The sequence below is a fragment of the Chelonia mydas genome, chromosome 25 (genome assembly GCF_015237465.2).
Source record: "Chelonia mydas isolate rCheMyd1 chromosome 25, rCheMyd1.pri.v2, whole genome shotgun sequence".
NCBI lineage: Eukaryota > Metazoa > Chordata > Testudines > Cheloniidae > Chelonia > Chelonia mydas.
Window position 1 is genome coordinate 7156616 of NC_057858.1, and position 14014 is coordinate 7170629.

Below are 14014 nucleotides of genomic sequence, written 5' to 3' on the forward strand. Positions count from 1 at the left end.
GTATTATACAGTTTTATCTGGCATTATAAGGCACCTCTCCAGGGTCCTAGGTGCTTGTAAAGCAAAGCTGTATAATGTACATATGGCTATAGAAATAATTTTCACATAAACACTTGCCCACTGACCCCATCTTTTGAAATATAAATCACCCAGTTCACTGAACTGCCCCAGCTTAATTGGCTCCTCCAGCTAACCAACCCTTATCCCTTAACTTGCCCCTCTGGAGAAAAGCTGGGGCACAAGATGAGTCTGGAGCTCATCTGTTCTGGGCTGTTTTGGAACAAAGGAGGAGTGAGTACCTGTATCTAGGCTCCCTAGATGGAAGATCTCCCCTGCCACCGGCTTAAGCTGGGGGGCTGCTGGCTTCTGGGCCCCTGCAAATTGCAACTGTGATGGCGTAGCATGGAGACGTAAGGAGTAGCAAGGTCCCAAACTGTTCAGGGCTTTATGGATCAAAACTGGCGCTATCAATCCCACCTAGAAACCAATCGGGAGTCTGCACTGGCTTCTGAATGGCGATGTAACAAGGTGTCTGCGTGAAGCAGTACTCTAGGAAGGAGGGAACGTCAGACCTGTGGTCCATCTAGTCCACTATCCTGTCTCCAGCAGGGGCTAGTTCCAGATGCTTCGGAGGAAGGTGCCCGTGAACCCCCTGGAAGTGGACTGGTTCCTTTAATCTCAGAGGATGGCCCATGAAACAGGCTCTCACCAAGTGAAGGAACAGTCTGCCCATGGCCAGGATGTAACCTCCACCTGCTCTGTGACTGCCAGCTTGTGGCCTGCTCTAAATGCAGAGCCAGAAAACAGCTGGGTCCGCCCCTAGGTTGTGGTGGCAGCCCTGAGATACTGAACTAACCCCCACGAGTCATTGTTTACATGGACAGCGAAGTCACCAAGGACAATGATCCTCACTGGCTCCAACATTGCAGCAGAGAGAAGCTGAGTCACCCCGGCCAGGCTCTGCAGTGGGGTGATCTATGCACCAGGCCAGCACAGCGTTCACACCTTAAATGCATGATCGGTTGCACCCCAGAACCAGCTAGTAAGAAGCAGGAGGCAAACTCCAGCTGCCACCTGCAGACTCTCCCCCAGCCTCCAGGCAGTAGCGGCTGCAGCTACTTCCTCTTCCTCCTTTTCCCTTCGCCCCCATCTTCTCAACTACCTCTGTGCTGCGTCGAGAGGGGAAGAAGGGATATCCCCTCCCCACTGCACACACCAGACGCTGCCGCCCGGCCCAGCACCAAGGATCTGGGGCCTCGTTGTGTGCCCAGGGCCCATGATGTGACCAGTTGCATCCCAATTGTGGAGCACGTGGGTGAAGGGGAGTCACAGAGGAGGAGATCCTAGGGGTGGGCATAGAGGAGCTGCTGAGAACTAATATACACTCTGAGCAGAGTGGGATGGAAGTGGGGGTTACACCGTCTCTACCCGGCTCCTCTAAACTTCATTCGAAGGGAGCTCGGTAATAGTTACAGCGAGTCTAGTCGTCATGCACTCTGAGACCATGCTACTGTGCCTGGTGCTCCGTTGCCATCTCCCCACGATCCGCTTGCTGGATCCACACTCCCATGACCAGCTTGGGTTAGAACCCCCAGCCGGCAATCCCCTGCCATGCATTCCGGGCTGGGCAGGACTGCGGGCTTCAGTGCTTTCACTGAGGGCCTCCTTTTCCACAGCCCAGCACCGTGGATGGTCCAAGGGGGTTGTCCAATGGGGGTGTCTAATCTCACCATCCTGCACTGTACTTGACACACCCACTTTGCAGGCGCTTAAGGCACCCGCGACTGGAATAAACCCCCCCTTTGCACTGACTGACGCCGGTTTTTGTTGAAACCTGCTTTCTTCGAAGAAGGAAAACCAATTAATTTCCCTAGGGACTTTCTGCACCTCTGGGAACCAGCCCTGAATGCATCCCCGAAAGGCAGTTAAGGAAACAGTCTGCATTAGTCATGCACAGATATATATATATATAGTCTAAGAGACCTGTAACTCACTGACCAACTGTAATATCTGGGAATGATGAACGCCTGATGTTGGACTCGGTCTGCGGGTTTTAATGACCCTTGCAGACACCTGGCCCTTTTTCATCTCCTTCCCCTCTACTGCAGCGTGAGACACACTTAGCACCTTCTCGTAAATGCGGGCACAGATTGGGGTTCCGGATAGATCGCTTTTAATAGAATAACAGTGGGATGGTCCAGTCACCAACTGCAACCACCGAGCCCTGCTCCAGCCCAGTTTTGCTTCCGCACAGCTGCTCCGAAAGTGCTAGTCAGTTGACTGTCACCGGGCACTCCTGCCTGTCCAATGTGCTGCTACCCTGTGTAGAGGCAGGTTTATTCTTGCTGTCTTTCTGCTTTCCTTTCTTAGTGGATGCATTGCTGTACTTCTTTTTTCCTTGAGGCTCTTGCCTGGGGCCCTGGAGTGACCCACTGGTTTGGGGAGGCTGCAGCACCAGCTCCAAATCCCACTTGGGGTCCTCATTGAAAGTTTTGAGGTCATAGAAATAATCCACGCTTGCCACTGTGTTTAGGATCTCGGGCACGCTATAGTCAAAAGACAGCAGCTCATCAGGCAGGTTGAGTGACCGTATGTCGCTGGACGAGTCGTCACATGGGAAGCCGCAATCTTTGCTTTCGCTCTCGCTGGACGCTAGGGTGCGGCTCAGGTTGTCTCTGGAAACCTCCGAGTCCGAGTTAGCTGGAGAGCAATCAAACAGCTTCATCGCATCTTCCAACAAAACCTTCTCAGGCAGATCGAAGGGCTCCTCTATGTCCAGCACTGTGCTGTCTTCAGCTCCGAGGCTGTCCTGCAGAGGACAGGACACTGCCTTCACCATCACCTGCGCGTTTGCAACACTGGGACTAGAAAGAGGGTTTTGATCTTCGATGCAAATGTCTGGGATCTGTGTATTCAATAGGAGGTTCTGGCTCATGTGATTTTCTTTGAGTTCTTCCCCCTCCACCTGCAAACCATCAAACCCTTCACACTCTGTGTTGTGGGGACTTTGCTTACCCTTAAGGTGGCTGTAGGAGCTTATCTGGAGGCCCTGCTCATTCTGGCTGAGTCCAGGCAGCGATATGAGGAGCTGGGGCAGTTTGCTGTCATTGTTCTGACCTTCTTCCTGGGGCTGAGGCATCTCAAGAAATGGAGAGTCATGGAGTGGGTGAGGGACCAAATTAACTTGTTCTGTCCCATTAGCAGGGCCCTCCTGATTGAAATAAGGCATGATGTATTGGGGGTTGCTTGGGATCGGGTGGAAGGGTGGGTAGGGGACTGTCTGGACAGGACTTTTGAGGTATCTGTGGGTGTCCAGAAGGTAAGCGTTTGGTGAACTTGATCCACCCGTGAGTTTATAAATGGACGGTTGCACGAAATTGGTGGTTGCCCATTCTATGCGATATATCCGGGGATCGAAAAAGCACCCACAGGGTGCCATCTGGAAACCTGGGCAACGGAGATAAAAACATCATTTGTGGTGACCCCCAGAGAGGATGAGTAAATAAATCCTCCAGGAGCATGTGACTCACCCCCGGCCAAGACCTGCCAAAGGCCAGATCCTCAGCTGGTGTAAATTGGTGGTGTAGTTCCGTTGACTTCAATGGGGCTGTGTGTGTGCACCAGCTAAGGGTCTGGCACAAAGGATCAAGTTCTGCTGTGGCCCAGGTAGGAGAATAAGTTACACACAGGGTACACATCTGGTCTGAAACCGGTGCAAGCGGAAACATAGCGTAACGTGCACTGATCTGGGATTTGGGGCAAATGCAGTCTGGAGTCAGAGGGTGCAGTTCCCATGGAATCTCTGGGTCCCAGTGAACAGTGTAAGTTACATGTTTGGTGTAAACTGATCACAATGCAGGTGCCGTTGACATCACAGGGGGTGTCTAGGCTACGAAGATGAGATGGGCATAGCTAGGTTGCTGTATCTGTGCCGGCCCAACCCCGTAGTGTAGACACAGCCTACGCTGATGGAAGGGGTTTTTCCATGGGTGTAGGAACACCCCCACCCTGAATGATGGTAGGGTTCCTCCATTGTCCATTGGTGTAGCTGCATCTCCACGGGGGGTTAGGTTGGCACAGCTCTGTTCGTTAGGGATGTACTTTTTCACACCTCTGACTGATATAGCTACCTCGACCTAACTTTTCAGTGCTGACTAAGCCACAGTTTTACACTTGCACTTTAGCTTGCACTGATTTACCATTCAGATGGCGTGTGTGCGTGTGCAAAATGAGGGGAGCTTACACGCCAGAGAGGGTGTACAAGAAAGAGCAACCAACAGGAGACCGTAAGGGAAAGCAGACCTTCTCTCCAGATACCAGGTAGCTGACTGCCCAGCACCCTTTGCTATCTTTTACAGATGAGATCTGCAAAGGGCATCAGGTGCCTGTGATGGGATGTCCACACCAGCCCCTGAAGGGGTTAAGGTGGCTAGATGAGCCAATTAACTGCCTAGGCTGCACCTGGAGGAGGAGCCAGGGAGCAATGAGGACTAATTAAAAGCTGAAGCTCACCTGAGCAGAACAGCCAGGGCTTATATAAAGTCAGACAGCTGAAGGCAGCATGGGGCTATAGGGAGGAGGGTTGCAATCATTTTCCCTGAGACTAGGGAGAGAAGGACATGCCTGGAGGAGGGTAGAGAAATAGACTGATAGAGGCAATATAAGAAGTAGTCCAGGGAAACAGCAGCAAGGTGTGGGACTGTGCAGACCTTAGCTGCTGAGTGTAGGGTCCCTGGGCTGGAACCCAGAGAAGAGGGTGGGCCTGGGTTCCCCTACCAGGCAGTGAACTGGAAGACTGCCTGGGACAGAGAGCCATTGGCCTGCACTCCCAGAAGGGGAGAACCAAGCCATGAGGAGGGAGCAGTTGAGTCCTGAGAGAGAATTGGCAGGAAGAGACATCAGATATGCAGAACTAATCCTCCTCTGGGACCACAAGGAGGTGCTCCAATGGTGAGTAGCGCACCCCTGGACAGTGCCCAGCTCTTATGAAAATTCCAGTCTTAATTCTTATGTCTTTAAAATTTATGTGTCCTAAACATACCTGCAGGGGGTACTGTGAAAATGTCTTTCTCTTGACTTGGGGGATGGTACAGGTTGGATGGTCCTGAAATAGTAGCACAGAAAAGTCACAAGGTCCCCATTATGAAGTGATACTTTATTTGATGAATATTTTGAAAGGGTGTCAAATTATTAACTTTAAAGGATTAAAGAAAATTGGAAGAGAATGAAAAGGAGAGAACCCAGAAGTATATTTCCTGAAGAGAACACCCAGGACTGATGAATCTGAGGGGGAGAATGTAACAGAGGAATAGACAGAAGAACAGAGAATTAGTTATCTTACCTACTGATACAGGGTTGTCTGGAAGGACAAATGTTTGAAGTGGCTGGTTTGACTGGCTCTCTGATTGATCTAAGGGTCTGGGAACATAGGCATCATGTTGCTGGTAGAACAGTTTTGGTTGCTGCATAATTGCTGTGTCAGTTTGAAGGACAGTCAGGTTACACGACTGCTCTTTGGATGTATCTAGGAGAATTGGCTCCAGTGTTGCCATGGCTGAGAAGTTCTGTTTTGGTGGTTACTCAGGACAGAATTCCAGGTAACAACAGAGGTTCTAAGTCCCCTAAAAGTGCTGAGATAGGTCACTCCAAAGGTAATGACTATCTGAGTTTTATATTAGGAAACTTTTTTTAAAAAATCGGGCAGTAAAAGTTTGATCCTGGGATTGCCTTGTCTGGGGAAAATGGGTGGTGTTGCCATGAGATGTTTCAACAAGGGTTGGCTAAAGTGTGGCCTATGGGGCATGGTGATGAGATGAGAACGGGTGCCTCAGCTTTAGTGTGGCACATGCAAAACGCTAGCTCTTGCCACTAAGCATAAAACGAATGTGTTGCATCTTCGTTTAATCCTTCAACACCTCAGCTAGTTAATCAGGTAACTATCTGCCCCATCTTCTCGCTCCGGCTCACCTGCCTGTGCACGCCCCCATGCACTCTCTAGCTTCTCTCCCAGCGATATCTGGCACAAGCTCGCATTCTTCCCACGGAACTTTCCCCAAGTGCACACGTTCCCTGGGAGTGCAGGACGCCAAAGGGGTTGGTGGGTGCTAACGATCCTCCATGCTCACCGAGAGCTCATCTCCAGGGGTGGGATAGTAACCCATGTAGATCACCCCTGCCCTTGGGAGGGAGCAGAGGCCAAAATGGGCTTAAGCCGCTTCTGAATGAATGCTCCGTAGCTGCCATCTCAGCTCCTTTGCTTTGCCCAAGGCAGCAGGCAAGAGCTTCCTTCCTGGGTGAGGCCACTCGGCGAAGTGGGCAGTGAGATCAGTGGCCCTGACCCTGAATACCAGGGGTCTGATTCTCTGTTCACTTACACTGATGCCCCCACTGCAGTCCATGGAGTTGTCCTGGTTGGAGTGGATGGAGAATCCGCACCCCCCCCCACCCCTCCGAGTGCTTAGTGTTGCTCTGCCTGAGGTCCAGCAGGCAGGTGGCTCTGCTGTGTTAAGCTGGGAGCTTCCCCACATCCCAGGCCCTCTGGAGACCTGGCTCACTCCAACATCCCATAGACCTGTGACCTCACAAGGGCTCTGCTTATTCTATGGATGGAACTGAATGACTGCGGAGGGGAAGGGTAGCGGAGGATCCTTGCAAGGCTGGGAGATGGTGGCCTGACTGGCCAGGGTGAGAGGAGACTTTGGCATAGGAGGAGGATTTAATATTATTATCTTTATGTCGTTAGGGAGTTTTTATGATGTCTTACACACCACACAACAAGACCTTCTACCAGCAGTTCCAGCTTCCTGTGTATTTTGCACAGATAATCACTCTTATGAACTCTGCTGCAAATGTTCTTCAATGTGTACTCCTCCTTGACCCAGCCAGTCTTAGATGCATCAGAGAGCCTGCCCCCAGACAGCATAGAGGTTTGTCGTCTTCGCTGAGGGCACCTTGGCTTCACTCCCATTGACCGCAATGGGAGCGAGCGATCATCTTAACTGAGGGCAACTTCAGGTCTCCCTCCACTGAGAGCATTGGCTGATGGTGGCCATTACAAAATAAGGTGAGTTTCTCTAAAGGAGACTTTATGTGCCAGCCTCTGTGTAAGGAGAAACTTTCATTGCTGAAAAGTAACAGCAGAAAAACCAACCGTTCATCCTAAAGAATTAAAAAAACCACCAACTACACAATTGCACCAGCTCTACTTAAGAGTCACCTCTCTGTTTGTGCAGCTAGAAAATGCTGCAGTGGAAATTACCAGGGACAAAGATCTGACGAAGTGCAACTTTAAAAAAAAATTAATATTAATTTTACCTGACTAATTAATGAACTCAGAAAATCCACTCGGTACTTACAAAGTAAGTGGTGTAATTTTAGAGAACATACCCTGTACTCTTCAGACTCTGCAAAGGAAACAAATCCCTGCTCTAAGTGGAAAATAGTTTTAGATACATTGGACAAGTCTGATACGGCTGGTTGGCTGGGAGGAGGAAGAGAGCCCGATGAGCAGGGATGATGTGTACAGTTTGATAAAGTGCCTGACACTGGTATATTCAGAGAATAATGGTTGGAGTTTCATTTCTCTGGCACCTAATGGGGGGCAAGTCCAAGGACATCTTGGACTGTGATAAGAGGTTTGGAAAATCAAACTCTCTATCCGGAGAGTGACATTAGCTATAAACAAAGGCGTGAAATGGGAGAGGTGAGCGTCAGTCAAATCTGCCCATCCTTCCCTAGCAAGAAGGTTGGCCTCTAGCAAAATCAGGAATTCAAAACTTGGAGGGATAGAAATAAAAAAAATGTATTCTCACAAGTAATTTTTCCCAAGGTTTGCAGACCACATAAATGTATCCATCAGCTAAACCTGATCATAAATGGGCACCAGTCTAGGAGCTTAGCGACTAAAACGCCCTAAAGAGTGAGATTCAGTCTGGTCAGCCAAAGGGCAGATGCTCTCCTCCTATGCTTGAACTGAGCAGCAGAGTTTAATAAACAATTGGGGCCAGAGGATGGCACTGTCCTCACATAAATTCATCTTGCTAACCGCCTTAAGCACTGCAAGGGATTGTGCAAATTTGGGTGTTAAGGATAGATTTACAGCTCCTATTTGCTGCCTTTACAAGTGGTTTTTAAATATGTAAGAGGAAAATTAAAATTCCTTGAATGCACATTGGCTTTATAGCTCAGGCAGCTGGTATTAATTGTTATATTACATGGCTTTTATTGTGCTTTTTTAAAAAAAAATCAAGATCTGTGTTTTATAAAGGAGGGTCAGAATCATTATCCCATTTTACAGGTGGAGAAATTGAGGCCCAGAGATGGGGAAGTGCTACAAATGGATCTTTTTTGCATTTCATGATTAATTCTAAATTTGTAGTTTTTCATGGGGGTTTTTTGTGAAATTTCAAAACAAAAATGAAACCTTTGAGTGACCTCCATTTCACTGCAAAAAAGAAACTAACAAAAAGTGAAATGAGTGATTTCACCTGTTTGTTTCCAAATCAACTCTTTCTGCAAATTTCCCCCCCCCCCCACCCCGTCAGAAATGAGAGATCTGGGGCATGGAATCGGGTGAAGTAAGACTTTAACTAATTGTTTTGCAAAATTGTCTAATCTTCTCTACAGTGTCACCCCACTCTGAAAATCCTATATTTACAACACATTGGACTACCAAGATTATCCTCTCCCATGGTGACTACTATTCGGGAGATGCCAGCCATGGCTCTGTAGTTACAGCTGAGCTGAATTTTGCATTTAAAGTAGAGATTCGTATTCTTTGTAGGAAAAACATCCTGTATCCTCAAAGTTGCAGCACTTTGAGTACCAAATGCATTTACAAATAAACCCCTTCATTAGTTTGAGTTAAAAATAACTTTTTAAATGGGTCCTTTTAGAAATTTGGTACTTTTTTGTCCCAAATGACCTCAGCTCTGTTGTCTGTTCCTTCAAAAATTGGCAGAGACGTGAATCTTGTGCAATAGGTAGACTTTTGAAAATAATTTTTAGGATTAACGGCAACTTGTTCCTGTTTTTCATAAATAAAAGTTTCTCCTTTAGCAGAGGCTGAATAAAAAAGGTCTGTTGTGGAGAAGCCCATGAAGAATCACCCTATTCCAAAATAGCCACCATCCCCCATTGTTAATAGTTAGATGGCCACTCTGTGCATGAGTTTGCATCTGCTAAATGAGGGGGATTAGATTTACCTTCCTCGCAAGGGTGGTGCGGTGGTTTCATTAATTATCTGCCAAGTGCTTTGATGGCCTTGATTACCCATGCCCTCTACTGGACAGGATGAGAACTGCTCAGCTGTGTGTCAGAGGCCCCCCGCTGCTAATGTAGATCCTCCTGTAGCTGGTGCGGCAGGGTCTTTACTTTTGGAGCAGGAGGGCCTGAGTTCTGGTCCACGGCCTGCAGTGCAGGGTAACCCACAGAGCACTGCTAAGTGGCCTGCATCTTGAGTGGCACTCACACGTTCGGCAACCCCGCCTGCAGCCCAGATGGGGGAGAGACACTCCCCCATAGCAAAAGTCTCTGCTACTGGCCTCTTGCAGAAGGTGCCCTCACTCCCCTGCAGTCTCCCCCACACTGGTCTCCCCACTTCCCTCTGCCCTGCACCTCCCACCCGGCCTGGGCTCTTTGCTCAGAGGCTGCTGTACTTCCTGCTGAGACGATGGTGGTTTCTCCTGTGACTCTGCCATGGGCTCTTCCCCAGCCCCCTCTGGGTCCCTCCCTGGAGGAAAGGGCTGAGGGCATGGCGGGCGCTGACTAGGAAGATGGGAGCCAGGCCTGGGGCTTGGTGCCAGGCCTACCTGTGGCCCGGCTGGGTGAAGTACCTGGCTATGGGAGCCCAGGCCACTGCTGCAGCTTGTGAGGGGTGGTTCCTGGATGCTGTAGCCTCAGGGCTCTGGCTCCACAGACAGACGGGACCAGGAGGCCTCTTGGAGTGGAAAGAGGAGGCACAGCCAGACCTGCCTGGAGCAGAGGGCCCTGTGGGGCCCCTGGATCTCCCCACCCCAGGGGTTGTGTGGTACTGGTTGTGTATGGGGAGAGGCCCCCATGGGCTGACCTCTCTGTTGGGAACCCCCTGATGGGGGAGATGCGTTCCTACCACCTCTTTCACAGGGCCCCCCTGCTTGTGCAGGGCACCGAGGCCTCCCCAGTCCTATAAGGACCCATACCAGAGTGTGGGGCATGGGACCGCCCCATCCCATAGGGATCCCTGCCTGAATGAAGGTCGAGCGCAGCAGGGCAGGCAGGAGGAAGGTCCCCAGCCCACCAAAAGGAGAGCGGCAGCAGCAAGCTGGGGTGTCCCTCAGTCAGGGAGGAGGGAGCACTCCTGACCAGCTGGTGGTCGGCCACCCATTGCCGCACCAGAGGGCTCTTGTGTGGGCAACCCTTGCAATCAACATCCCAAGCAGGGGGTAGGTCTCTAAGGGGTGGGCAGGGCTCCATACCAAGTGCCTCAATCTGGCTGCAACTGCAGGGGGAGGTAACAAGTGTGGTGTATTGTAGTCCACCAGGCAGTTGTTGGTACTCAATACTGTAGTTCAGAATTGCCACTCAGGTCCATGTTCTCCAGCCAGTGATGCTGAGAACAATGAATGGATGGGTCATCAGCAGAGTAGGTGAGAGGAGAATATGGCCCTACAGGGTACCTGTTACTAACATGTTTCCCAAAGCGTGGGGTGTGCTCCCTTCAGGGGCATCAAGGACTAGCCAGGGGAATTTGGACAGCTCTCTAAATTGTTCTTCAGAGTCTTTGCTTTCGTTTTCTCTCTTAAAAAAGGGTAGTTTCTAGCTGTTATGGTTGCGAAGAAAACCTTTAAAACATTATCTGAGTTTAACCAAGGTAGCGACATCTGCCTGAATTTGCAGAGAGCCTGAAACAAACCATCTGATGTGTGACTTGCCCCATTCATTTCCATGGATGCTATCTTAGATGCCAATGATAATACCTTAAATGACAATACTGACTATTTCACTACTCATTGAAGCATGGAAGAAAAGATAGGAAGGATCATGTTATGAGGAGCTAAACTCTGGGCTGGCCTTTAACCCTGCATGGTGGGGGCACAATTTGTTTTGCTTTCCTGCAAAGGGAGCCCATCTTTTTGGGAAACGTATTAAATTACAGTAAAGCCACAAGCAGTCACTGTGGCAAAGCACCACTGTACATGTCCCTTCTGTAAGGGACAGGTTGTGCTCAGGCATTTTGTGTTGCTCTTGCAGACACGGTGGGTCCTTTGTAATTTCTCCTCTTCCTGCTGACATGCAAGCTCTGAGCTCCCTTAAGAGGGAGGATCCCTTCCTGCAGCTGGAGGTCTGGGTAGAGAGGGGAGCCCTTTTGACATGTTCTGCTGGGGGACCTGTCCATTGTGCCAAGAAGCATCCCTAACCCATATGGGTGGTTTGAAGTGAAGCCCAGAAAGCAGGGAGATTCTTGGCCAATTTGGGGAGGATGAGGGGAGGTTTACCAGCAGATACTACAATTAGAATTGGAAAAGGTACAGAGAAGGGCAACAAAAATGATTAGGGAGAGGGAACAGCTTCCATATGATGAGAGATTAAAGGCTGGAAAAGAGACAACTAAGGGGGGATATGATTGAGGTCTATAGAATCATGAGTGGTGTGGAGAAACTGAATAGGGAAGTGGTGTTTACCCCTTCACATAACACATGAACTAGTGATCACCCAAAGACATTAATAGGCAGCTGGTTTAAAACAAAAGAAAGTACTACTTCACACAACACACAGGCAACCTGTGGAACTCATTGCCAGGGGATGTTGTGGAGGCCAAAAGTATAACTGGGTTAAAAAAAGAATTAGATCCGTTCATGGAGGATAGGTCCATCAATGGCGATTAGCTAAGATGGTCAGGGACGTAACCCCATGCTGTGGGTATCCCTAAACCTCTGACTGCCAGAAGCTGAGAGTGGATGACAGGATGGATCACTTGATTGTGCTGTTTTGTTCATTCCCTCTGAAGCACCTGGCATTGGCCACTGTCGGAAGACAGGATCCTTTTGAGTCCCTCTGAGCCTCACCACTTGCTCCCCAGGATGGCTCATTTCAGCCTCCAGCCAAATCACTGGTTTTCCCCATGGTAAAGAGTCTTGTCTGCTCCCTTCCAGCAATGTCATGACTAAACCTGGCTGAGTCCAAGGGTTTCAGACATGTGCTCTTGGCACTGGCCTCTTAAAACCATCCAATTTGAGGAGTCTAAACAAATAGCGGTTGCTTAGTACTGCCTCACGCACACGTGCCATGTGAGGAGATCAGGGTTTTACTGCTCTGGTGCCTATGAATAACTCGGAGCAATTGGCTTGCATTGAGTTAGGCCAGTTGGATGAGAGCCCGATTTTATATGGACAGTCCCGATTTTTTTTGAGTCTTTTTCTTATATAGGCTCCTATTACCCCTGCACTCCTGGTCCCAATTTTTCACACTTGCTGTCTGGTCATCCGATCTACAAGTTTCACAGGAAGTTTGAAGTCCCAGCTTTCTGGTGTGTTGGAGAAATTGAATTTCGTCAGTCTTAGGGAAGGAGACGGGGGTTGAAAGGGTTTAAAATCCTGCTGTTTATATTGCTGGAGGGTTGATCGGGTGAGGATCCGAAGGAGAACTAGCATTATTTGCAAGAGCACTTTAAGGTGTGTGTGTGTGCGCGCACACACATTCCCTACTCTAAGAGCTAGCAGAGTCCCCTTCAGCTCAGCTGGTAGAGGCCTGTGCTTTTTGGGAGTAGGAGGATGGCAGTTACATGCAGTAGCCACAGTATAGGGCGTAATGGAGCCCTACAGTGGTCATGAATTTGGTCCAGCCTCCGGGTGCTGTGCTTGGCTGTCAGTATTGACACCCTCCCGTGAAGCCTCCTAAAACAGGGGCGGCCAACCGGTGGCTCCGGAGCCCCATGCGGCTCTTCAGACGTTAATCTGCGGCTCCTCGTACAGGCACCGACTCCGGGGCTGGAGCTACAGGCGCTAACTTTCCAATGTGCCGGGGGGGCTCCCTGCTCAACCCTTGACTCTGCCCCCACTCCACCCCTTCCCGCCCCCTCCCCTGAGCCTGCCGTGCCCTTGCTCCTCCCCACTTCCCCCCAGAGCCTCCTGCGTGCCACGAAACAGCTGATCGGGAGGTGCGGGGAGGGGTGCTGATTGGTGGGGCTCCAGGTGGGTGGGAGGTGCTGGGGGGGAATCATAGAATATCAAGGTTGGAAGGGACCTCAGGAGGTCATCTAGTCCAACCCCCTGCTCAAAGCAGGACCAATCCCCAATCAAATCATCCCAGGGAAGGGGCCTGCAGATGTATTACTGTGGCTCTTTGGCAATGTCCATTGTTAAATTCTGGCTCCTTCTCAGGCTCAGGTTGGCCACCCCGTCCCAGAATATAACCTGGATTATTTTTTTAAATGACCCTTTTCGCACCATATTGTTGATCATGAAGGACTAGACACCCATTGCCCTGTGCCTTATAGGTTACACCAGTGCGAAGTGGTGGTGAAAGGCTGCCATTCTGATGTGGTAGCAGTTCGCACCCCACTTTGCACTGGTGTAAACGACTGCACCCTAGCTGCCCCAACCGTTGGCCTGCTGGTGTAGGGATTCGAAGAACCCTTGTTAAGCATCCCCTGCCCTACTCTGCTGGAACTGGATTTTGACACACAGTTGGTGCTGGCTGCTTCCACTCCATAGACTTCATTTAGCTGCACCACATACATGGACCCAGTGTCTATCCAAGTATCCATAACATGGTCTCAGCCGTGACAGTATTTTTAATGCAACCAACCACCAAGTCTCTAATAGGATCTTTTCCTCCCTGTATCGTTTCTCTGTCCCTCTGGACCCTTGTGATTGTATTGTTAACCTGAACACGTGCAAACCATTCTTCCCGCTCAGAGCGGTTCTCGCCATGTATCCCTCCGTGCTGTCAGGCTTGCTTCAGGAAGGTGAATTCTCATGGTGTAACTTCTCCCAACTGGCTCAACATTTCACAACTCGAGAGCAGGCACACCTCT

At 49.9% G+C, this 14014-nt stretch overlaps 1 protein-coding gene across 1 annotated transcript; it reads right to left on the minus strand.

Moving 5' to 3' along the window:
* Nucleotides 1-2272: 2272 nt before the first annotated feature.
* Nucleotides 2273-5512, minus strand: PRR22 (proline rich 22). The gene is made up of 3 exons (XM_007062232.4): nucleotides 5342-5512; nucleotides 5042-5104; nucleotides 2273-3447 (listed from the first exon to the last, which is right to left on the minus strand). The coding sequence occupies exons 1-3, from the start codon at nucleotides 5466-5468 to the stop codon at nucleotides 2273-2275; spliced, it is 1365 nt and encodes a 454-aa protein (XP_007062294.3). The 5' UTR covers nucleotides 5469-5512.
* Nucleotides 5513-14014: the final 8502 nt, after the last annotated feature.